Raw genomic sequence first — 25,267 nt, 5'->3', positions numbered from 1 at the left:
TAAAGTCTCATATACACGATTCGAAACTTGCTTTGTAACTAGTCAGATGATGCTGACAACCCACCAGTATGGCTGAGTGGTTAAGGCATTGGACTTAAGTTCCTATGGATGTATATCCACGTGGGTTCGAACCCCACTCCTGGTACTAGTTTTATAGTCTCATATACACGATTCAAAACTTTCCTGCTAACTAGTCAGATGATGCTGACAATCCACCAGGATGGCCGAGTGGTTAAGGCATTGGACTTAAGTTCCAATGGATGTATATCCACGTGGGTTTGAACCACCACTCCTAATACACATCTTAAAGGCTCATATATATGACTCCGAAAATTGCTTGCTAACCAGTTAGGTAACTCTGACAACCCACCAGGATGGCCGAGTCATTAAGGCGTTGGACTTAAGATTCAATGGATGTATGTCCACATGGGTTTGAAACCCACTCCTGGTACTAGTTTTAAAGTCTCATATACACGATTTGAAACTTGCTTGCTAACTAGTCAGATGATGATGCCAATCCACCAGGATGGCCGAGTGGTTAAGGCGTTGGACTTAAAGGAAAACTATACCCCCCAAACAATGTAGGTCTCTATAAAAAGATATTGCATAAAACAGCTCATATGTAAAATCCTGCTTCATGTAAATAAACCATTTTCATAATAATATACTTTTCTAGTAGTATGTGCCATTGGGTAATCATAAATAGAAAATTGCCATTTTAAAAAATAAGGGCCGCTGGGATCGTAGGATTCACTGTACTCACAAACATACCAACAAACCATACATGTTAGGATTCACTGTACTCACAAACATACCAACAAACCATACATGTAAGGTCACATGAGCCAATTAACTCTTCCTGTTACAGTTAGAGTTGAAGTATTTCTGGTCAGGTGATCTCTGAGACAGCACATAGACCATTACGAAATGGTGGCTCAAGGCAAGAGATGTAAAAGGGCAATATTTACTTAAATATATATTCCAGTTTGGTAAGATTCTTTAATATGCCACTTAATATGATATGAACTATCTGTTGCTTAAGTGTTCATTTTGGGGGTATAGTTTTCCTTTAAGATCCAATGGATGTATATCCATGTGGTTTTGAACCCCACTCCTGGTACAAGTTTTAAATTCTCATCTGCACGATTCGAAACTTGCTTGCTAACTAGTCAGATGATGCTTGCAACCAACCAGGATGGCCGAGTGGTTAAAGCATTTGACTTAAGTTCCAATGGATGTATATACTCCTGGGTTAGAACTTCACTCCTTGTGTAAGTTCTAAAGTCTCCTATACATGAGTTCCGAAGGATGTATATCCACGTGGGTTCGAATCCCACTCCTGGTACGTGTTTTAAAGTCTCATATACACGATTCGAAAATTGCTTGCTAACTAGTCTCCAAAAGTACATGACCAACCAGGATTGCTGAGTGGTTAAGGCATTGGACTCAAGTTCCAATGGATGTATGTCCACCTGGGTTCAAACCCCACTCCTCGTAAAAATTTGAAAGGCTCATATATGCCAACTGTGGAAATTTTACATCATTACCCACTTTAGCACAAAGTCTGCAGAAAAGCTTTTTCATGAACCCCCTCCCATAAGAGAAATTCACCATGCTGGATACAGACTAGTGTTAAACTGCTTTCTATAATATAATATCAAATCATCGGCCACCAGTACTGATAACTGAGGGAGATGAATCCAAATTTTTTAAGTTACCAAAGACAGCTCGTAACTCGCCGGGATGGCCGATGTCGTTGGTCTTAAGTTCCATTGGATGTATTTCCACGTGGGTTCAACCCCCACTCATGGTACTAGTTTTAAAGTTCCATGCACACGACTCCAAACTTGCTTGCTAACTAGTCAGATGAAGCACACAACTGACCAGGATGGGCGAGTAGTAAAGGCGTTGGACTTAACTTTCTATTCTTCACTCCCTAGAAATCACTACACTCCACACATTCCCCCTCCCTCCTCACCATCCAATTGTGTAGCCAGTACATGGGCAAGGGTATCAGGTGCCCCATTTTGGCACCAAAACAAGATTTTGACATAATGCAAAAATGCAAAATGGCAGCGGCCTGCTTGATTTGATTATGAATTCCAAAACTACAGAAACAAAAATTAAATAATTTATATAATGTAAGTTACGTTTTTTTTGCTTGACTAACATCATAAAATAGGATCTGGAATTATTTCTTAGGGAGACAGGTCCCCTTTTAAGGCAAACTCCACTGACCCCAAAGAACTAAAAAAAAAACTTAAGGTAAATGACACTGGCCCCCAATGAACTGACTTAGCACATTCATTAATAATTTTTATTTTTATATGAACTACAACTGACTTGTTACTGGGCAAAAAACCCACATCCATACAGTTCAAACTTTTTCCTAGCATAGCCTACCTACTTACTATTTGATAATTTGTGTACTGCACAGAAATGGTGTGGTACAAAAACTTTGGTACTATAAGCCTGTGTTCATGGGGGGCCCTAGACAAATAACTTGTATGGGGACCTGGCTAAAAATATGATGTTTTGCTTCTAACTTTGTGCCCTGCCCAGAAGGTAAAAAATACTACCTTAATAGATTTCAATTGCTTCTGTTTGCTCTGCTATGATTAATATCTCGCTACTCTCTTCATGAGCCTTTGAGATTAATGAGGTAGCCATTGACTTGCAGGACACTGCTTTGTTCCTATCCGGAGAGACCAGTACCAGGAAAAAATTCCTCTCTACGAATACCTATTGGCAAACAAATTTGCAAGAAAAATTGAATTGAAAAGAAAGAAAAAAGTACCCCACTTGCTTCAAACTCGCTCAGCAGTCTCTAGTTAGTTTCCAGCTACCTAATTATTATAATCTCAATTGCGTGTAAAATTGCTGATTACTTTGTGGTAATCGTATGAGTTAAAGAAAGTGCTTGTGCTATAATTTAACTGGTTAAAATCCCAATTGATTATAAATTAATTAAATAAATGTGATACAATTCATTCTGTTATATATAATGGGGTTAAAAAATTCTACTAATATAACCTTAGCTACAATCAATTCTATTTCACACTAATTTATATCCTTTTGCAACAAGGTGTATTAGTCTAAAAATTAATAATAACCCCCTCCAATCACTTTGAGTTACAAAAACTTTAAAGTGCAAGTGCTTAAACAACTAATGAAGACTAGTAATCAACATAAATTCATCCGGACTTAACAATAATTCATAGAATTTAAAGTGCTTGATAGTGCTTTGCAATAAATTATAGTTGAGGTAATTAATTAAATAGAGACCGCAATAAATAGGATAAATATTAAAAAACACACAATGCTCAGGTTCAGGAATTAAGTCAAATTGGAAAAGAAGAGGAGGTGGAGTTGTCCCAAATCTACTACCTAGTTTTTTTCTATCCCTAGGACACCACAAAGACAAAGAAGGCAGAGTACCCGGGACTGTGGTCTCGATTGTTAATCTAGTCCTAGACTTTGAAAAGAGCTATATAGGCCTAAAAAACCACAAATCCACGGGCTCTTGTGAGCTTTAGTATCAGAGAGAATAGCGATGAACCAAGCACTGGTTGAGGTTTGGAACCTCCCCACCCCCTCTACTACTTCGAAAACCCAATTGACTTTAAATCTTTAAAAGTTAAGGTTAAAAGGACGCCAAGTAAATTTGAAATCATGTTTTGTTCCACCACCAATGCCTGCTCGCTCGTCGGCTCTGTCCTTCCTGCTACCTATCTTCCCCTCCAAACTCACCAGTTTTTTTTAGCTTTAGCATGATCTAAGCCACAATGCCCCTGCTTTTTTGTGTGATAACCCTGTACATTTTGCCCCTAGTTGATACACCCCAATCCACTACCTATCATTCCGTGTATAGTTTGCAACCCTATACACGCCACAACATGAACAAGCACTGCTGCTTAAAAAATACTAACAAAGATAATCAGATGTATATAGGACATTTATTTATATATTCAAACTGACAAACAAACTAAATCCATGTTTGCCATTTAGGATAATGACAGAAAATGAAAATTTATTGCCTCAAAAAAAAAAAATTGAATTCTCAGGAAGATTTGCCATCCACGGTAGCAAATTTTAAGGTAGCAACGAATCTCATTGTGTGTCATTGCCTTTAGGTTACCTTAACTACATAGAAAATACCTATACCATGACAGGCCAACAGTTATAATTATGTGAATCTGACAGCATATGTTGTTCTGTGGCCTTTTCCACTTTCATGGGCTGTTCTTTTGCAGAATTTTAAAGATACTGCTGTCTTCTAGCAATGTGCTGACTCCCAAAATTTCATGAGCATTTTATGTGGACCCGAGCATTTTATGATATTCAAATTTGGCCCTCAGCATTATATGATATTCACGTGCCCCCCCCCCCCCCGAATTTCATAATATTTACAATGTGTGCCCCCCTCAGCATTTCATGACAGGCACGGTGTGTGGTCCCCCAGCATTTCATGATTTCAAAATGTGTGTTCTAGTGTTGCCACCTTTCCGTGGTCCACAATCCAGGCAGGGGATGGAGCCATGATGTCAGAGGGGCGGGTCAGTGATCTTGTGGCTGGTGTGAGAGATGTCAATCAAGGGAGATGCAGCCCAGTTTTTCATATTTGGAAAACCGGGCAGATTTTCTTGACCCAGGCAGCCCTTCTGAAATCCGGACAGGTGGCAACCCTAGTGTGGCTCCCCAGCATTTCACGTTATTCATATGTGTCCCCAGCATTTCATGATATTCACATGTGGCCCCCAGCCTGCAGGGCTGATACAGAAATCTGTTCACTGACCATCATATTTATGGCTTCCCATGCGGCCATGTTTATTTATATTATTATTACTACAAAGGACAAATATTAGAAAATGTAGTCATTATTATTAATTGTCTCTGTTCTCCTGCACTGTGCCCACTCCTCTGCACCACTGAAGTGGTTAATTCGAGCAGAGTTTAGAGGGGGTGTGGACTGACCTTGCACCTGCCCTTTCTAATAAAGATCTCATATTTGATTGTTGACACGCCCCCTGCTTCCTAGCAGCATGGACCACGAGCACTTCAGTGCGTGTGACTTTGCTGAGGAGACAGCTCTTTGTTGTGCTTCTGTGTAGCGCACTGGTACCCGGGCAACAACTAAATGCACTGAAATGGCTCTTCTACAAATACTTGTATAGCGTGTCTATCAATATTTTATTGCTGTAAGTGGCTTTTGTGGCCATGGAGATGAATGGGGCTCCTACTAAGAGCAAAAGCCGGCTTGTACCAGTGGGTACCTGGCTCCTTCCCACATGTCTCCTGTGTGCATACGGGTTCTTCGCTAATCTCAGACCGTCTGAGCCTTTCCTCACCCCTTATCTGCTGGGGCCTGACAAGAACCTTACGGAGAGACAGGTGGGTAAAACTTGTCCGACTTTACATTGCTTCACCCAGTGCACACTCCTACATACTACCTATACAGCACTTATTCAGCCACTTACGTCACATCTGTAGTTAGGCTTCATCCTTTCAGCTGCCTGAATGGGACCCCGTTGTAATCTGAAAGTGCTGGGCTGTACATTCCAGAAGCCCCCACTATCACAGAGATGGTAATTGCAATGAAGAGAACTTTTACTCTGTTTACCTCTTTCCTTACAATGTGCAGGCAGGGAGTTTTGGAGGCTACAGATTGTACCATTATGAGCTGTTCTGTATTGCAGCCGTAGGCATGTGCAGGGTTGCCAGGTCTCATTTTCAAAACCAGCAAAACTCGGCTATAAAACCAGCCCAAAACTAGGCAAGAGGCACTTCAAAAGTAACCCAAAAATAGCACAATATATGCCCTGAAAAAAAAGTCTAAAAAATAAATGAATATATGCAGGGCCGGATTTACACAGCAGGCGACACTAGGCCCACTGTCGTTCAACGTCAAATTTTCATTATCGGGACTAGAGCAATGGGGATTGGTGCACAGGAGATTTTAAAAACTGTCATATCCCCTGCACCGCCCCAGTGTTTCTGAACTAATGTGGGTGTGGCTGCCCCCTAAAATCCTGCCGCCCTAGGCCCAGACCATGGTGGCCTCTCCACAAATCCGGCCCTGAGTATATGTGAAAATACACCTTTTTGAAATTTTCACTGTTTTGCAAATTGTTCCATCAATCAAAATGGGATAGATTTGCCTGTGATCATAGATGTAACTACAGAAGGGGAGCCCAGGAGGTATAGAAGCCCCGTAAGGCCCTAATACATATACAATTTTAATAAATACTGGTAAAACCAGTCAACCTCTGGACATTTTGGTGGCCAACAGATTTTTGCCCTAAAATTGAGGAAAATGGGACACAAGTCAGTCCCATTGCATGCTGGGTTTTGTAGTCTTACGTTAAGCTTGGCTAATTGTTAAACAAAAACGGCATTATCCAACATGCATTGGGATACAGGCTTGGCACATTAGGGGAAGAAAACAATTTGGCTGGTTTCCAAAGTACAAACCAGCCAAACCCCCAAAAATTAGCCCAAATCCGTACCTTGACTAGTTTGTACTTTCAAAACCCACCTGGGCTTTAAATTAGTAGCCCAATTTGGCTGGAAACCTGACAACTCTGGGCATGTGTATCATGCTATCATTTCAGATGTCATGCGCAGGTCCGGACTGAGAATTAAAATAGGCCCTGGCATTTCAGGTACAGAGAGGCCCAAACAGCCCCCACCAGCCCACTACATACTGACTTTCTATGGGACCTTATAGCAGCCCGTCTGGCATTTGCCAGAACCCACAGATTACCAGTCCAAGCCTGGTCAGGCAGTCACTTCAGTTCATACTAACTGTGTTTATACAGAAACAGATGGCAATTTGTCATAACGTTTGATTAATTTGAAGCAAATTGTTTCACTTCTCTGGATCTGCTAATAAAACAACAGTTAGGAGAGTGCTTAGACAGTTTATCAATCCATTTAGGAAAGCGTTCAGTGAAGCGTCAGTAGGAGACTTGGGGCAGATTTATTATGTGGTGAAAAAAATGGTGGAATAATTCGACAGGCATCGCTGTGTAACAACGATGTCATTTTTTCCACGAGTTTTCTTTGAGCAACTTCCACCAGAAAGGTCTGAAGCAGTGTAAAATAGCGATGGCAAATCTGGCTTTTCCATGGTGTAAAATAAAATACACCATTTATTTTACACAGCTTTTTAAACACTGTTTTTATTTTTCCGCAAGTTTCATTTTACACAACATAATGGATAGGCCCCTCAGTGTGATAATTAAGCACAAGACAAGTCCTTTCCTTCTTTACTAAAGGGTTAACTTAGTATGATGCAGAGCAGGGGTCCCCAACCTGTTTTACCAATGAGCCACATTCAACTGTAAAAAGAGTTGGGGGGGGGAACACAAGCATGAAAAAAGTTCTGGAGGAGACTCTGTTTGGTAGTACAACTAGTTTTATGCAACCAACACTTGCCTTGAAGCCTGGAATTCAAAAAAATAAGCACATGCTTTGAGGCCACTGGGAGCAACAGCCAAGGGGTTGGAGAACAACATGTTGCTCACGAACCACTGGTTGGGGATCACTGATGTAGTGATATTCTTACTCAATTTGCAAATGGTTTTAATTCATTATTATCTGTGGTTTTGAGTTATTTAACTTTTTATTCAGTAGTTTTCCAGTTGACATTTCAGAATGCTGGTTGCTAGGGTCCAAATTACCCTAGCAACCATGCATGAATTTGATTAATATACTGGAATATGAATAGGAGAGGCCTGAATAGAAAAATGAGTAATAAAAAGTAGCAATAACAATAGATTTGTTCATTTGTAGCCTTACAGACAAGATGGAAAATATCACAGGGCAAAAAAAAAAAAACTAAACAAAAAACATATTGAAGACCAATTGAAAACTTGCTTAAATTGGCCATTCTATAACATGCTAAAACTTAACAATCCTGAGAATATGCAGATCTGTTCAGATTGTTTGAGGATTTGGCCTTGTAACAACTGGGCATTGATCTGAGCAGATCTGGACATGTACTTGTGTTCATCTTCCAAACTTTCTTCAGTTTAGTTGTTTTCAGATTGTTCACTATAAACAAAGGCTTTTTTTCAGTTGCTTTCCATTTTTTATTGTTTTTCCATAATGTAAGTTTAATGTTCTTGTCGCTGGTGTTTCAGTAAGGCAGTTCAGTGATCCTGGAGAATTCTGAACTGTTACAATTTGCTACATTTAGTTGTACATTTTTCAGCAGCATCTGTGGAATATTGGCAACTATTGTATCAATTCTAACAGTTGTATATTCTGCTCAGCTGGGCTAAAGATAACAAATGTATCAACTAAATGTATCACTCGGTGAAAGGAGAACTTAACCCTTAATTAAAAAAACCCTACCCTACATAGACCCCCCTCTGTGTTGGTTCACAATATTTTACATGCATCTATGGTTGAGAAGTTATTCAGGAACTGAAGAGAAACAAATATCAAATTGAATAATTGAATATATTATCTCGGAAACCAAAATAAGTGTGACTTTAGGTGCCCAACAGGCCTTTAAAAGAGTTGTTCACCTTCAGACCCTTTTTTTCTGTTCCATTGGTTTCAGATAGTTCAGACAGCTTGGGGGGGGGGGGTTCGCCGACTCTTTAAAGGAGAAATAAACCCTTAATTAAAAAAACCCATACCCTACATAGACCCCCCCCGCTCCCTGCTCCCCCCGCCCAGCCTAGCTGTTACCCCTGGTAAATGCCCCCAACTATTTAACTTACTCCTCGGTGCACAAGAAGACTTGAGGGGGGGCCACATGGGTCATATCTGTTGCTTTTGAATCTGAGCTGAATGCTGAGAATCAATTGCAAACTCACTGAACAGAAATGTACCATGTGGCCCCCCCTTCAAGTCGCTGACTAACTCAGAGTTATAGAGCTGAAAAGCAGGAAGTTGGATTCTGGCTGTTTTATTAGACATCTGTTCACTCCAGCCTTTATACATTACATTTTTGGCTAACTAACTATATTAGAAACACTTTTTATTTTGCACAGCCTATCTATTTACCCAGTTTTTATTTTCACACTGAACTATTCCTTTAAAGGGCACATGTGTCCTAATCGTTTTCTTACACAGGCTTGTCTCCAGGTGAGGGAAAACATATAGCTACTAATGTCATGAGAAGCTGTTCCTTAATATTCACATGCAAGAATTGTGGCACTTGCTGCTCTCTATAAGTATGCCCCCCCCCAATAGGAAATTGGACAAAACAATATAAGAAAATATTAGTAATTGGATCAAATGTTCAATGCAGTAGGGAGTGACTGTTGCAAGTGTGTACAGGGGACTAAATCTTAATATATCTAATCAAAAGAAGCAAGCCATACTGTTGCCTTACAGCTGTACTGTGCAGCCTAGAATTATCATTACATTCACCAATGGGGTAGTGTACACAGTGGCACCAGTCTATTGCAGATCATTTCTATTTTTTATTTATTTTAATTACTGGAAAACTGGTACTCCTATGTGCAAGGACCTCGCAATCCATATTTCACTAAGAGGTTTGTAGATTCCTAGTGGAGCAGATTCATTAACGAAAAGGCCATGAATCCAGTCAAACAACATTATGCATTCTACTCTTATCTTGTGTTATGTGTGCACATAATATACTTTATTTTTGTTTTAGTGATTTTCACATCCTCTCTTTCACCATAATTTTTGCCTTAACAGCTACTTCCTTCCTTTTTAGTTTGGTTAAGCAAATCATTTTTAAAGGCTTACTGCTTAAACATTCTCAAAAAAGAATTATAGATATAATATATATACATGTATGGGACCTGTTATCCTGAATGTTCGGGACCTGGGGTTGTCCGGGTAATGGATCTTTCCGTAATTTGGATCTTCATACCTTGTCTATTAGAAAATCATGTAAACATCAAAAACCCAATAGGCTGGTTCTGATTTCAATAAAGATTAATTATATCTTAGTTGGGCCCCCCCCCACCAGGCTCAGTTAGAGTAACTGATTTTAATAGATAAGCAAAAGAAATTCCAGAGTTTGGATCATGGTGATCTTCCTCAGTTTTTTCCCTGAGGAAGATCACTATGATCTGATAAAAACGTTGGAATTTCTTTTGTTTGTCTATTAAAATCAGTTACTCTAACTGAGCCTGTTGAGTGCGGTATTATTTTGTACACGTTTTACCTGCACCCAGGCATGCTCCTCCATGTTCCATATCAAATAAGAATTCGTAAAGATTTACATTTCTACTTTTTCTCATCCTCTCTAGGTGTTTAACGAAATATACCCTGTTTGGACATATTCTTACCTGGCATTGCTGTTTCCTGTATTCCTTGCAACAGACTATCTCCGATACAAGCCAGTTATTGTTTTGCAAGGTGCAAGTCTGATAATCTCATGGTTCATGCTACTGTATGCTCAAGGTACCCTGGCTCTTCAGTTCCTTGAATTCTTCTATGGAATTGCAACTGCAACAGAAGTGGCTTACTACTCTTACATCTACAGTATGGTGGAGCCTAGCTTGTACCAAAAAGTTACCAGTTACTGCCGTACAGCCACGTTAACTGGTTTCACTGTTGGTTCCATCGTTGGCCAACTTCTAGTTTCGTTGGCTAACTGGTCATTGTTCTCGTTAAATGTAATTTCTTTAACATGTGTTTCTGTTGCTTTTGCAACTGCTTGTTTTTTACCAATGCCAACTAAAAGTCTTTTCTTTCACCAAAACTTGCTTTATCCTGGAGATAAGGAAATGTATATTTCAGACAAAATACAAGTGGACAGTAATGATTATGCTTTGGCAAATACCACTGAGGCTGAAGAGATTGAATCTCGAATTGCATTAAATTCTGAAATCAGATCTGAATCAGATGTAAAAAACGTAAGTAAAAAAGTAAATACTGTAGTGGTTTGCTTTTGGAGGATTTTTTTTTTTTTTTTGGTACTAAGAGCGGTAACCTCATTATTTTAAAGGGGTGGTTCACTTTTAAGTCAACTTTTAGTATGTTATTTTCAGTTAGTCTTCTTTTTTTATGTTTATAGTTTTTTTTAGTTAATTACCATCTTCTTCTGACTATCTTCATCTTTCAGATAAGGATCACTGACCCTATGATTTAAATATTATTGCTTGGTGAGGCTATATTTTTTATTAATGTTACTGTACATACTACTAGTATACTAAACTAAAAAAAAATAGTAGTATACTAAATAAATACCTTACTTATTTTTCTATTCAGGTCCTTTCCTGTTCATATACCAGTCACTCATTCAAACTACTCCCTGGCTGCTAAGATAATTTGAACCCAAACAACCTGATAACTGCTGAAATGCCAACAAACAGTTATTGAACAAAAAGTACAATAATTAAAAACCACAAGTAATAAAAAAATGAAGACCAACTGCAAATTGTCTTAGAATATTACCTTCTACATCATAACTCAGCATAACCCTTTAAATATAATTATTAAAACTGGATACATTTCTGATTGCTACTTAAGGGTTTTCTTATCTGTTGATTATCTCTTATCTGCTTAAACTATCTCTTGACTCCTAGTTTTTATTTGTACATCATCCCTTCATACATCTCGTATTATCAGGGTTTAACTGTCTCTATATTGATGCCCTGTAAATAGTATTTTTGTTTGCAATCTTTATATCAGCTCACTTTTACTCATTCGTCTTATGGCTCATAAAGGGGCTTTCATTTATTTTTTAAGGCACTTTAGGTGATAAGTTTTTAAGTAGCCAAAAATGTCCCACTATATACTAGCAAACTCTGGGGCTCATTTATTAACACTGGGCAAATTGGCCCATGGGCAGTTACCTATAGCAACCAATCAGTGATTAGCTTTTTGAAGCCAGCTGTAAGAACAATGAATGCAGCAATTTGATTGGTTGCCATGGGTTAGTGCCCATGGGCAAATGTGCACACTGTTGATAAATGACCTCCAATGAGTTGCCTGAAAGAGTCCCCATATGCTTTTTAAGAAGCTGTGACCTGTCGAGTTGGCACAGTGACTTTTCAGGTGATTCCATTGGTCTGTGAGTGCTGATTCAGGTACTTTCCCTTTTTTGTGTCATAAAATAGCTCTTTCTGACATTGCCTTAAGACTAGCATTCTCCTGTTTCTTTTAGGATGATTTAGTTTTTGTTATGGGAAAGGGGGTAGTGAACACCTAACCCCTATAAACCAAATTGATTGTCATAAATTTCTTTTGATTCAGCACTTTTCATGTTACATTCTGAAAATATTCATGATAGTCTGTCTGTGCTGCAGTGACTAGTACCCCCATTAGTCTTAGAGTACTACAGCCTGAACTTCAAGTAGGCCATCTGGTAGGTGGGTGTATATGTTCTCTTTGTTATTTTTTCTATATTCATTCTAGACTTTCTTGTATACTCCATAAATCTTGGGTGCAATGGTGTCTAATTTATACTTCCCTAAAACTGAATTCATATAAAGACTAGAAAGAAGCACTCATGAACCATTTATGAAGGGTTGCATTTTCCCCACCTAAACATTGAACTTATTATATCCATCCAAGGCATTTGTCTTTTGACTAAACCAGTGATCCCAACCAGTAGCTCGTGAGCAACATGTTGCTCCCACTGGCCTCAAAGCAGGTGCCAATTTTAATTATTGGCTTGGCGACAAGTTATAGTTGCATAAGAGCCAGGTGTACTGCCAAACAGAGCCCCTGGTAGGTTGACAGTCCACCAAATGGCTAATCACAGCACTTTTTGGAACCACTTGGAACATTTTTCATGATTGCGTTACCCTCAAACTCCTTTTTACATGTGAATGTTGTTCACGGGTAGAAAAGGTGTCTAGGGAGTGGTTTAATCACCAATTAAGGGGGGGCTGCAAATACAGTTGACCCCCCCCTATTTTACGTTTTTCATGTACACAGTGAAGATTTGGGCAAGTTGCTGATCAGCTCATGGTGTTCTGTGGTGCTGATACAATTTTTTACATCCTTCAATTGTAATGATTTATTTTATGTTCTTTCTTGTGCCCATGCTTAACTGAGAAATCCTAACTATGCAAACAGACTTTTCTGTTTTTAACAAACACATACATTTCGAATATACGTTTAGTATAACTATCAGCAAATCAGTTATAGTTCTAACAATAAGCAGAACAGCAAATAAGTGCCAACACCCATATTGCTCTGTTTTTGACTGTCATGCTAAGATCCCAGGATTATTTAGAAAGTAAAGAGGTTTTATCCCCAAACCTCACACCAAGGGCAATGGCACACTGAAAGTGTTGTCTCAAGTGCTTAATTTTTTATGGTATTTTCCATGGCTTATACAATTCAAATGGTTTACCACAGTCCATTCACACTCACACCATTGAGAAGTTATTTTCATGTTTTGTAGCCTGCGTCAGAGGAGGTTAGGCAGGGTTACAAATCATACAATGTGCTATTGCCCTTAATAATATTCAGGGACCCAGACCTACTGCCTTAATTTATTGAGCATAAAGAAAGGCTGGTCTTTGTAGACATCCAGTGATAAAATGTGAGCTTCATGTAGATTTCCTAAATTAGTTCATGGCATTTAACAATCCGGATGCTTCATGAACATTGCACAGAACAAAATAACCCACAATGTGTTGCTTGCATAGCATATTGCAAAATGGCAGCGCACACTGTCAGAAAGTGCAGATTTCCAAATCAGTAACCAGCTATTTAATTGCTCCTACTTAACTTTAGATCTTTGTGGTGGCTAGAAAATGACTTTTTTCTTTTTAGCAAACCTGCAATTACAGAAGTTTAAGGAATGTTTTAATAGGATTAGTTGCTAGGATGCATTTACTTTCATTCCGTCTTAATGCAAGAAAAATCTAAATGTAGTTTTTTTTTTGTTAACAGTAATAGTGTCTAACACTATTAGCTCAAAACAAAATAACATTTCTAATTTTTTAGTGTTCTCCAAAGAATAGTAATGATTTGCAAAGTGTCCTGAAGACATTTCGGAAGTATTTCTTACACTGTTACTCATCACGCACACTCGTGTGCTGGTCGGCATGGTGGGCTTTATCGACTTGTGGATACTGTCAAGTGGTAAATTACGCTCAGGGTCTCTGGGAACAAGTTGCTCCATCCTCCCATTCTGATATATATAATGGCAGTGTGGAAGCCGCTTCTACCCTCCTAGGTAGGTTTTTGTGAGTATTCATTTTTTTTCTTTGTGTAAGCTGTCTCAGCAGAAATTAACCAAAACCTAAATACTTTTATAAAATGTGGCTACACCTTCTGTACAAAGGCTAAAAATTTTTTTTTATACATTTACAAGAAATGTGTGTTATTTTTTTTCCCCAATTGTTTATCATAAACTTAGTTGATTGAGCTTATTCTAAATTGGAGTATATAGGAGAAGGAAATCTGTTACCCTGGTGCTACCAAATGTTAGTGGCAGTAACCACACCCGATATAACATGAGGTGCTCCTTTAGCAGAATGTTGCACAAGCCCAGAGTTACTAGAACAATATGCCTCATCTGTTTTCATTCTCTTTTAACTTTTAGGTCCTTAATGATATATACTGTACAATACAGAATGTCAACTCAAATTGTGAAAATGTGTGTAATATGTAAAATGTGTGCTATATTCTTTTGAATCTTTAGCATAGTGGAAATATCAGAATGTCAAAAAATTTAATGAAAAACGACGAGGAAAAAAAATGAATGCTCGAGTTCATCCCAAAAAAACTTGAATCAATTGAATTTATGATAAAAACCCTAGGACAACTCCCATTGACTTCTATATGACCTCACCAGCTGATAGATGGCAAATTTTTAAATTTGTGTGAGTTTAGGTGCAAAAAAAACTTGAATAGTGGAAAAAAATCACTACCTCTTTGTCAGTTATCCTTTTATAATCTACAGTTTGGTAATTTTCCTAAGGGACCAAACTGTTAATGATATCCTTAAAAAATGGAGAGTTCATACATCGCTATGCACCGTTTATTAACTAGAGAGAGCACTTGCCTCAAAAAAATAACTACAGGATAAAAAATTTTATCCGCAAGAGTGGTAAAAGCAAAACAGCCTTTTGTAGCAGATAGAGCAAAGCCAAAACACTGTAGATACATAGCAAAGGACGTAAGACACTGGACAGAGAAAATGTAGATTATAATGCATAATGTACCCCCTACCTAAATTTATATAGGTATTAGTAGTTGCCTTGGATGTGACCTATATAAAAGCACTTGGCCTTTGCTTTTATATGGTCACAACTCCTCGGTGACTAATATCTTTATTAAGTACAGTAGGGGGTACATTTTTCAATATATAATACACAAAAGCCATGAATATCCTGTAAATGATATCCTTATAAAACGGCTCTTAGTGATGTAATCCGTTATAAACTGAGTTTAGTGATGTCATTTTGTCACATGATAACTTGTGAAGTACCCCTTGTTGAAAAATATGTTGGGGGGAAAAACGAGTATATTAGAAGTAACCTCCGAGTTCCATGACACGTATAAAAGCACTGGGATTTTGGCCTCATTCTTTTATATGGTCGTGGAACTCCTTGGTGACTTATATTTTACAATAGGGGGTACTTTATTAACTATGGGGGTTATGTAATAAATTACACTGTTTGCCCAGGAGCAGTAACCCATAGCAACCAATCAGCGGGTAGCATTTACTGGTCACCTGTTTAAAAGCATGCATCTTATTGGTTGCTACGAGTTACTGCTCTTGGGCAAACTTAGTGCCTTTTATTACATTTTGGGGGTATATCTAAAGTTACAGGAGCAGGCCCACTGCCTGGTATATAGAAGACTCACTGGTCAGAGTTACACAACCATGTCATGTATTATATATATAGTCCAACAACGTATCTTTTATACCTAGTCAATTATGTGAAAGTTTGTATTTTTCACAAGTATTAGAATTATTAAAAAAAAACCAAAAACATGCAATATGCAGAGAATTCCCAGATGACGATTTGTCATAAGAAGGTATTGCTGAACAAACTGCTTCAGTTAAAAGAGATCATAGCTGCAGGGTTAGGGAATCCAGTATAACACTGTATACATCAAACATATATTGACTGCTCATTGTGTTGATTTCAGGGAAGCCTGTACTATATGGTGCTGCCCCCTGTCCTTGTAGTTGGACAAGTTCAGGATTAAAGTTTATATCCAAATTTTGAAAACCATAGTTTCATATCCTTCTTTTTCTAATTTAATCTAATATTGGTGCTTTTTCATTTCAGGAGCTGTTGCAGTGTTTGCTGTTGGATACATAAACACATCATGGTCTACATGGGGAGAATTACTTCTTGCTTTTTTTTCAGTAATCCTTACTATTACTGTATACATTATGGACACCATTAGAAATATATGGGTCTGTTATGTGTCATATGTTTTCTTTAGAAGTATCTATATGCTTCTAATCACAATAGCAACGTAAGTAAAGAAATAAGTGATGTTATCTTTCAAGTCCATTTAACTAAATCCTATGTAATTGCTTGCCAAGCTGTAGTCAGTCGTTAACATGGCATTCCGCAGTAAAGTTTATCAAGTGATACTTTTTTTTTTTTGTAGATTAAGGACCCTGACAGACAGGGTGCTTCATCTCCCCTCCTGCATGTGGGGATCCCAAATAATCACTCAAAAATATCTCCTTCCACATTTTCAGGTTACGTGTGAATGTTGCATTTGATGTGCTTTACATCCCAAGATTTAAACAAATGCGTTGGGGCAGGTAATGTTGGGAGAGGAGATTTCCCACTGAGCGATGAAGCACCCTGACTGTCATGGCCCTTAAAGTTTGTAATTATTCATCCAACACTTATGTCCTATTTTATAATATAGGCTTTAATTCTGCAGTTCTGTAGAGAGCCATGGGCAGTATTCGACTTCTGCTCCTCTTCCTGTGTAAAAGCTAAAACCATTGTCTTTGACAGAGCTTATCTGTTATCTGCTATGTAGCGTACATTATTGCCTAATGTAAAAGTTTGCTTTTGATCGTTATCACACAGATCAAGATCAAAAGTTATGTCCCATGTGGCCCTCCTTCAGGTCGCTGACCAAGAGGTTGTGTACTGACTATTAATATTGATCAGTGCAGCTCAGCATAGTTTAGGTCCCGTTGAAGTATTCATTTTGAAGTTATAGTTTACTTTGCCTGGTAAAGCAAAAAGGTAAACAACTACTACACTCTTAAGGATATCTGACATTCAGTTTATAAAAGTGTGCTCCTTGGGTCTCATGTGTGAATCCAGCTCATAACATAAAACTGACCATAGTATGTGTGAATGTGATTAGGGACCTTTACTGTAAGTGTCACTGGGCCAGGGACTGATGTGAATGATGTCTAAGTGCTGTGAAATAAAATTAATATAACTGTCAAAGGGGGCTTTTTCCCTTTTAATTTTTTATACACTAAGTTCTCAGGTATTCACAGTTTACCAGCACTGTTTTAGGATGTCTTTTATAACTACTAATTTCTACGTTAATATTCCTGTTTTTTCCTTTTAACATTTGTGAAGGTTTCAGATTGCCGCAAATCTAAGTATGGAGTGTTATGCACTTGTTTTTGGCGTAAATACATTTATTGCCCTGCTTTTGCAAACCTTTTTGACCTTAATAGTGGTGGACTCGGTTGGCCTTGGCTTGGATATATTTACACAAGTGAGTATTACAGTTTTGTATATTAATGCCATAGTCTGCATATTGCATATAGTTAATTGCAAGATATCTGCTTGAATCTCACAAAATATATTTATGCAAGAGAATGCATATTTCTGCATTTATGACAATAGTGCTCATCTATGACTGCCAAACACTATTAATTTGTCGTACACTAATCTATATGCAGTCAGTTATAGTTGCTGTCCATGCCACATTCCCCGGTAGAGGCACTCTTTGAGTGTTTGTGCTTCCAGGTGCACTAGTTCAATTATGCGCAAACAATATTTTGCTCTATAATGCCCACATCAACTCTAATTTTGAAATAGGCAAAGTTTGGAGAAGCTTAACACACCATATGTAAGTAGTTGTGGGCAGTTTTTGTGGTGCTTTAAATTATGCTGGATAACAACGTTGCATATTGGGTAAAAATTTGGAACTGCATTTTTGCAGTTTACACGTGGGATTGTTCACCTTTGAGATAACTTTTAGTATGATGTAGAGCGTGAGGCAATTTGTTTCTTTTTTTATTATTGAAGGTTTTTGAGTTATTTTGCTTTTTATTTTGCATCTTATAAATTTGCCTCTTAATCAATCTGGTAATTAGGGTCCAAATAACCCTAGCAATCATGCATTGATTTAAATAAGAGACTGGAATATGAATAGGAGAGGGCCTGAACCAGTAATTAAAAATTAAAAATAATAATACATTTGTAGCCTTATAGAGCATTTGTTTTTTTAGAAGGGAGTCGGCGACACAAATTGGCCGTTCTATAATATAATAAAAGTTACCTTAAAGGTGAACCACCTCTTTATTAAATGAAATCACATAGTTGGTCATGTGAACCCAAAGCTCAGTGGTTGTTATTGAACCCATTGTTCAGTGGTTGTTATTGAACCCATTGCTCAGTGGTTGTTATTGAACCCATTGCTCAGTGGTTGTATTGAACCCAGAGCTCAGTGGTTGTTATTGAACCCATTGCTCAGTGGTTGTATTGAACCCAGAGCTCAGTGGTTGTTATTGAACCCAGAGCTCAGTGGTTGTTATTGAACCCAGAGCTCAGTGGTTGTTATTGAACCCAGAGCTCAGTGGTTGTTATTGAACCCAGAGCTCAGTGGTTGTTATTGAACCCAGAGCTCAGTGGTTGTTATTGAACCCAGAGCTCAGTGGTTGTTATTGAACCCAGAGCTCAGTGGTTGTTATTGAACCCAGAGCTCAGTGGTTGTTATTGAACCCAGAGCTCAGTGGTTGTTATTGAACCCAGAGCTCAGTGGTTGTTATTGAACCCAGAGCTCAGTGGTTGTTATTGAACCCAGAGCTCAGTGGTTGTTATTGAACCCAGAGCTCAGTGGTTGTTATTGAACCCAGAGCTCAGTGGTTGTTATTGAACCCAGAGCTCAGTGGTTGTTATTGAACCCAGAGCTCAGTGGTTGTTATTGAACCCAGAGCTCAGTGGTTGTTATTGAACCCAGAGCTCAGTGGTTGTTATTGAACCCAGAGCTCAGTGGTTGTTATTGAACCCAGAGCTCAGTGGTTGTTACTGACCTTAATATTGAACAATGTGCAGGGATTTCTCACAAGGATTTTTCTCAGTATGATTGTACTGATCAAATTGTGTGGGCAATGTAACTCGGCAATCATTTGCCTCCTACTGACCAAAAGTCATTGTGGTTACAGCATCATGAATTTAAGCAGTGCCCTATTAAAGGCAGGGAGTATAAATGCACCCTGCATTGCTATTCTGCATTCTTTCTTGCAGGCAACACGTGAGCTTGTAACAATGGCTTGTATACATATTGCAAAATTGCTCAAGATTATACTTATGTGTTCAATAGAATGTACCTTGTCAACGCCACCCCCCACTTAAAAACAGGTATTGTCAAACTGTTGCATTGCTTGAACTGTATTAATTCAAAACTTTTCTTTCTTACAGTTTAAAATTTATGCTGGATACTTTACTGCCATATCATTAATCTTTTTTATGAGTGGACTTTACCATGTACAGAAAAAATGCAGAAGGCAGCCAATTACGGTCTCATCATCGGATCCTTGAAGTAATTTGGTGGTAAATGTGTTTTTTTGGTATGACTGGACCTTGAATCTGCATTTGTTTTGCTGCTTAAACAAATAATTATTCAGTATTACACACAATATTATATCTGTGCCTTTTCATTACCAATGCAAGTGAACATTTATAGTACATATACCTGTATATGAACACAACAGGAATGACATGTTTTATAGTTCTGTCTTTTCTCTCAAGCTCCTCTCCCATCCATTAGATTAACAGAGAGAGTTCTCTGGAAACACATATTTTCCTGTTATTAATTTGTTAATTTTTGTTTGTTTTTTTAAGAATTGCATGCCATATTTCATGCATGCACAATGGATGCCAGCATACTTCTGTACTAAATTATGCAAATTGGCACCCCACAGACAATACTCTGCCCACAGTTTCCCTGGAGAACCTGCAGGAATTGATCAGATAGCTAATATGTGCAGGGCCGATATTAAACATCTGCTACTTGCCGAAAGCCAGGCAGGGTAATTAGTTGAACTGGGGGCAGTCTGTTTCACTCATTTTTAACTAAGTAACACGAGTCTGAATGCTTTACTTACATAGGGTCTCTAAAGACCATATGCTGGTGTCTTGGTGGGGGCTCAAGACAAGTAAAAGGTAAACTTGTATTTAGCCATGCTTATTTAAATACTGCATGACACTAATCACTAACACTGGAGTACAGATCTTAAACCTGCAATTTCTTGGAGAAATGCACTGAGAACTTTAATTACTTAGATTAAAAATACTGACTAAATTACACATGATTAACAGTTAACCTATGCCATTAAATTAAGTGGCAGATTTATCAAAATGTGAGTTTAGAGTTTAATAAATAAAAAACATGAACTACATAAACTTATAGTGTTCTTAGGTACAACTTTCTAGGGCTTCATTATCTGAACAAACCTTATTTTTAATATTTTTTCTAATTGTTTAATAGACAAATGGTTTCAATTAAAATCTATTTTTATATTGATGTTAACTTGAAACTGAAATAAACTTTGTGTACATTGTATTCATCATCTCTACTGAAATACATATCCCATTTGGAAATTGTGTTCTGATCTTTTTGTTTCAAAGGACTTGAACTTTTATTTTTTTATGACATTGTTATATGATATTTTTATATGATGTTTTATATTTACCAATATTTTAATATATTTAAAGCATATAACTGCTTAATGTATTTTGGGGTAACTTCATACCAGCTTTGTACATTGTTTGGGAGTGATTTTGTTGCATTGCATATACTCTTCAGGATATTTAGGTTAGTCATTAGCTGCAACCAAGGACTTCTAGTGCTTACCTGCAAAGGGCACTATGGGAGATGCAAGAGTAATTTTGCTCAATAAACTTGCTGATCAAGTACAGGTGGGGATGCTCTATAACATTGAGAAATAGACTTCCACACTTTTCTTGTCCTTTAAATTCTTTTGTAATATTTTTTCTATTTCGATCTAATGCGATGCCAAGACCCTGCTGATGAAAAGCAGCATGATGCTACCACCACTTTACTTGTCTGTAAGTATGGGATAACCTTAACCAAACCTTATCAAAAGAATGACCTGTAAAGTATGGTGGCACAAAAGAAACCATTACTGAAAACATCACATGCAAATGACCTGCTGTATGGACAGTGTTTTGTCTTCAGGTGAGTTCAGAGCAATATGGGGGGCACGTACTCATCACTGCCCACATCTCAACCCCCCCCCCCCACATATCTAAGTTATGCATACAATAAATGTCAATTTAAAGGTGAACTTTCTAATAAAATGTTAAAGGGGTTGTTCACCTTCAATGTACAAATCTTATGAAACCACTAACAATGCTCTCATTGTGTTAGAAAAAACATTTTCCATAACAAAAAGTAGAAATGCCATTGTAAAAGCTAATTTTTATACCTATTAACTCAGTCCTTCTCCTGTCTCTCTGACCAGTTTTCTGAAGTGATGGGAGTGGCCTATTTTGAACCTGACACACCAAGAACTTCCTATATGATGACATCATCATGCCCAGGCTTTGCCCTTACTTGTTTCCTATTGGATGTTGATACTGCCCTCCTCCTAGTAATTTATTGGTTGCTTGTGAACTGTAACCAGTCACATAATTTGAATGGTCACTGGTTGATTACTCAATTGTAATGGCAGAGGTTAACAGACGCAGCATATAAAATACCTGCCTTGCAACAAACAATCACACAACCATGCAGACAAATACTGCAGAAAAGGAAGGAGCAACATTGTTCTCCCAATTCTGGCACTCTCCTTCTGCCTAGACTAAAACTGAATGGAGTGCCAAAGGGTGCAACCTTTTCTGGGAATAAATACTGGCTTTTCTATATTTTTATCTTTTAATACCTTTGGCATTAAGCATAATTGTACAAAATTGCAACAAAGCCAGCACTGACTTGCTTAGAAACGTATGTAACTTACACATCTAGCAGGGACAGTAGGGTTGCCACCGCACCCTTTTAAAACCAAACACATATGAAATCCACAGCCTGCATGGCTGACTCATTTAGATGCTGCAGACTGAACTGATTTCTGTGCAGCCATGTATCATGCATCTAAATGTATTGCTAATTAGCCATAAAGGCTGTGGTTTTTATATGTGTTTGGCAACCCTAAGTGACAGGCAGAGCAGTGTTGAGGGCAGTTCGGTTTTTTTGAAGATGTTGTGCTCTCTCTCTTGTGCTCTGTTTAAGTGTTCCACTTCTGGAACAAGATTTAGAGCTCTATATACCAAAACATTAAAAAGTTATATTTTTCATGATCTAGGGATTTATACCAGAAAAATATTTTACTTTATGCACAAAAATTCAACTCATTTGGAAAGCCTCAAGCTCATACAAATAGTCCCGGAAGTCACGTCAGCTGCTGAATAATGATTTTTTATGAGGTAAATACACAAAATACATGGACCCCCAAAATAATATATTTCTGGAAAGTACAAGTGTCATCTCCCATAGTATCCATTATAATCCAATAATTAAAATTTTTAAAAATTTATTTTTTCTGTGTAATAATAAAATAGTACCTTGTACTTGATCCCAACTTATATATAATTAATCCTTATTGGAAGCAAAACCAGCCTATTGGGTTTATTTAATGTTTACATGATTTTCTAGTAGACTTAAGGTATGAAGATCCAAATTATGGAAAGATCCATTATCCGTAAAACTCCAGGTCCCAAGCACCTCGATCCCCCCCCCATCTGCACAGTTGAAGTCTCTGCAGCACACAGCCCACACTCCCCCTCCCTCTCACAAACTTGTAACCGTTTCTCTTCAGTACCCGAATGCTGCTCAAATACGCCAGCACAGGAAGCAGTGGCAGATTGACAGCAGACATAGCCAATAGGAGTTAAGTTAGCTGCCAGTACAATGTGTGATGTCATATAAGGAAGAGGAAGTGAACACTGTAGTGTTTTTGGGGGTCAGTGACCCCCTCCCAGCACAGGGTCTGTGTGTTCTCAGGTGAATATCTCTTGAACTGTACTTTTTCTGTTAACTATTTCTATGGAAAAGTTTGTTCTATTCATGTGAACTGTTAGATTTGTCAATTTGTTACAAAGGTGAACAACCCCTTTAATAATGAGCTATAAAGGGATCCATAAAAGTGACAGTCTAAATTAAAATCCTAATGATTAGTTATATTCATCACTATCTAATGGAACAAAAAAAGAAACAAATGCAGTTACATGTTAAAGGAAATCTATTGTGTTTAAAAAAAAAAAAAAAGTGTGCCAGTGTATTATACTTTCCAACAAATCTGCAGCTATCTGGACTTAATAGGGAACGGAAGCCTGTCTTTGCTTGTATGAATGCAGGGCTATGATTGACTATCCAGTTCATTCTGTGCTTCTGCCAGGAAAGGTTAGAACACTCCCACCCTTATATGAAACTGACAGGGACCATTGCAGATTTATAGGGAGCTCCAATAAAGGGCCATTTTTGAAAGATTTTTATTTAGCCCAAAGTAAACCAGCACAATATATTATTCATTATTGCATACAGGGGGATTTTCAGTTATGCTATATGTCTCCTTTAAAGAATATTGCTATCAATTATTATTATTATTATTTTAGTAATCCCTGTCTGAATTTTTGTAAGCCTGCCCCTACATATGTGCAATAATAGAATATTGCCAGGGTGGTAGGTAACATTTCTAATTAAATTGAGATATACGAAGTACTCCAAAATGATATATTTAGTATGTAAAATAATTACATAGCTACAAACTACTGTGGGGAATCTGTGCACCTATAGTTAAAACACCAAGGGGTAGATTTAACTGGTAATTCTTATCCATTTCATCTGTTTTACAATTTTTACAAAATGTATCAACATCTGCCTTTTTAATTTGACCCTTAACTGACACCCCCAAAATCCACAGAATCTTATTGATCCCCCAAAACTGAGAACTGTCAGATTTCACGTGATCCCCCAAAATTCGACTTCAAGAATTGACATGCTGGGTTTTGAAATATGGCCCTCTTTATGGTCCTCAATATGTATCCATCACATAAAATTACTTGTACACATTTAGGAATGAATACAGCAGTATTAACTTAAAGGTCCATGCACATTTAAACTATAAATGTCACAGACCCAAAGGGGAAAAAAGTTTGGATGAATGAGGAGCATTTAATAAATGGACAATATACTCAAAACAGAGTAATGCATACTGAAAATTATTTAATTACTATTTATAGTTTTCATAGGTGCAAATGAGATTCCTATCACACACCTCTCACCTTGGGAGTATAAGGGCATCTCTGCAATATATTTACTGGGAAGGACGTTTTACAGGATTTAACAGATGGAAACGGAAATGTCTTTCAACTACTTGACAAATACTCTGGTCAGTAGATTCCCCTTGTGAGCAAGAGAAAAAAAACCTGTATCAGATGAAGGTAAATTGGTGGAACAAAAACCTTTTTCTTGCCAGCAGTCTGGTGAGTTTGTGAAAGACTTGGGTAAACAAAGCATTTTCCCCCTAGTGTAAAATTGAATGTGAAAACATAGGCACCACGTCAATGGGAGTGTCAATTTTCCTGCTGCCACTGTTGTGCCACATTGGCTAATAAAGGGTTAAACATATTTTTCTGAAAAATTGTTTTACTCCCACACTGCTTACTGTTTGTTAGAAACCATAAATGTTGGCAAGCACTCCGCAGTCCACTCATAGGGTAAAATCATTCAAGTTTATTTCAGCAGATTAAAAACATTTCAATCCTGACGTGTTCATATCAAAGATACGTAGTCATAGGTACGTATCTTTGATACAAAACGCATTAGGATTGAAATGTTTTTAATCTGGGGGGGACTGCGGAGTGCTTTCCAACATTTATGGTTTCGAATGCAGATCAGCTACGGCTTCGGGGCGATGCACCTGGGCCACTCGTCTACCTTGGTGAGTGCGGCTTTTCCTAAACCTTTATGTATTGAATGAAGAGTGTTGCAAAACCAGGAGCGTGGGACCTGGGGTATATACACCCAGGTCATTGGCTAAAAAGGGTGAGCACGTTATTGGCTAGAAGGAGGTTTTTAGTTGTTTCTAAAAAAAAAAAATATATAATGGTGGGAT

At 37.8% G+C, this 25,267-nt stretch overlaps 1 protein-coding gene and 1 non-coding gene across 2 annotated transcripts; both read left to right on the top strand.

Annotated features, from left to right (window-relative positions):
- The first annotated feature begins 62 nt into the window (after nt 1-62).
- Nucleotides 63-145, top strand: trnal-uaa. Its single transcript has one exon. It is a non-coding gene; the product is annotated as a tRNA-Leu (tRNA).
- Nucleotides 146-5,036: 4,891 nt separating this feature from the next.
- slc19a2.S (solute carrier family 19 member 2 S homeolog) lies at nt 5,037-20,176 on the top strand (the record flags this gene model as incomplete). The annotated part of the gene is given in 7 exon segments (NM_001091390.1): nt 5,037-5,391; nt 10,242-10,850; nt 13,900-14,131; nt 16,200-16,392; nt 17,478-17,619; nt 19,551-19,596; nt 19,599-20,176. Coding segments are annotated over 7 exon segments (1,473 nt in total). The 5' UTR covers nt 5,037-5,217.
- Between the last annotated feature and the right edge of the window lie 5,091 nt (nt 20,177-25,267).

Source organism: Xenopus laevis, chromosome 2S (assembly GCF_017654675.1).
Source record: "Xenopus laevis strain J_2021 chromosome 2S, Xenopus_laevis_v10.1, whole genome shotgun sequence".
Lineage (NCBI taxonomy): Eukaryota > Metazoa > Chordata > Amphibia > Anura > Pipidae > Xenopus > Xenopus laevis.
Note: the sequence above shows the minus strand (reverse complement) of the source record. Positions and strands in the feature narration are given on the sequence as shown.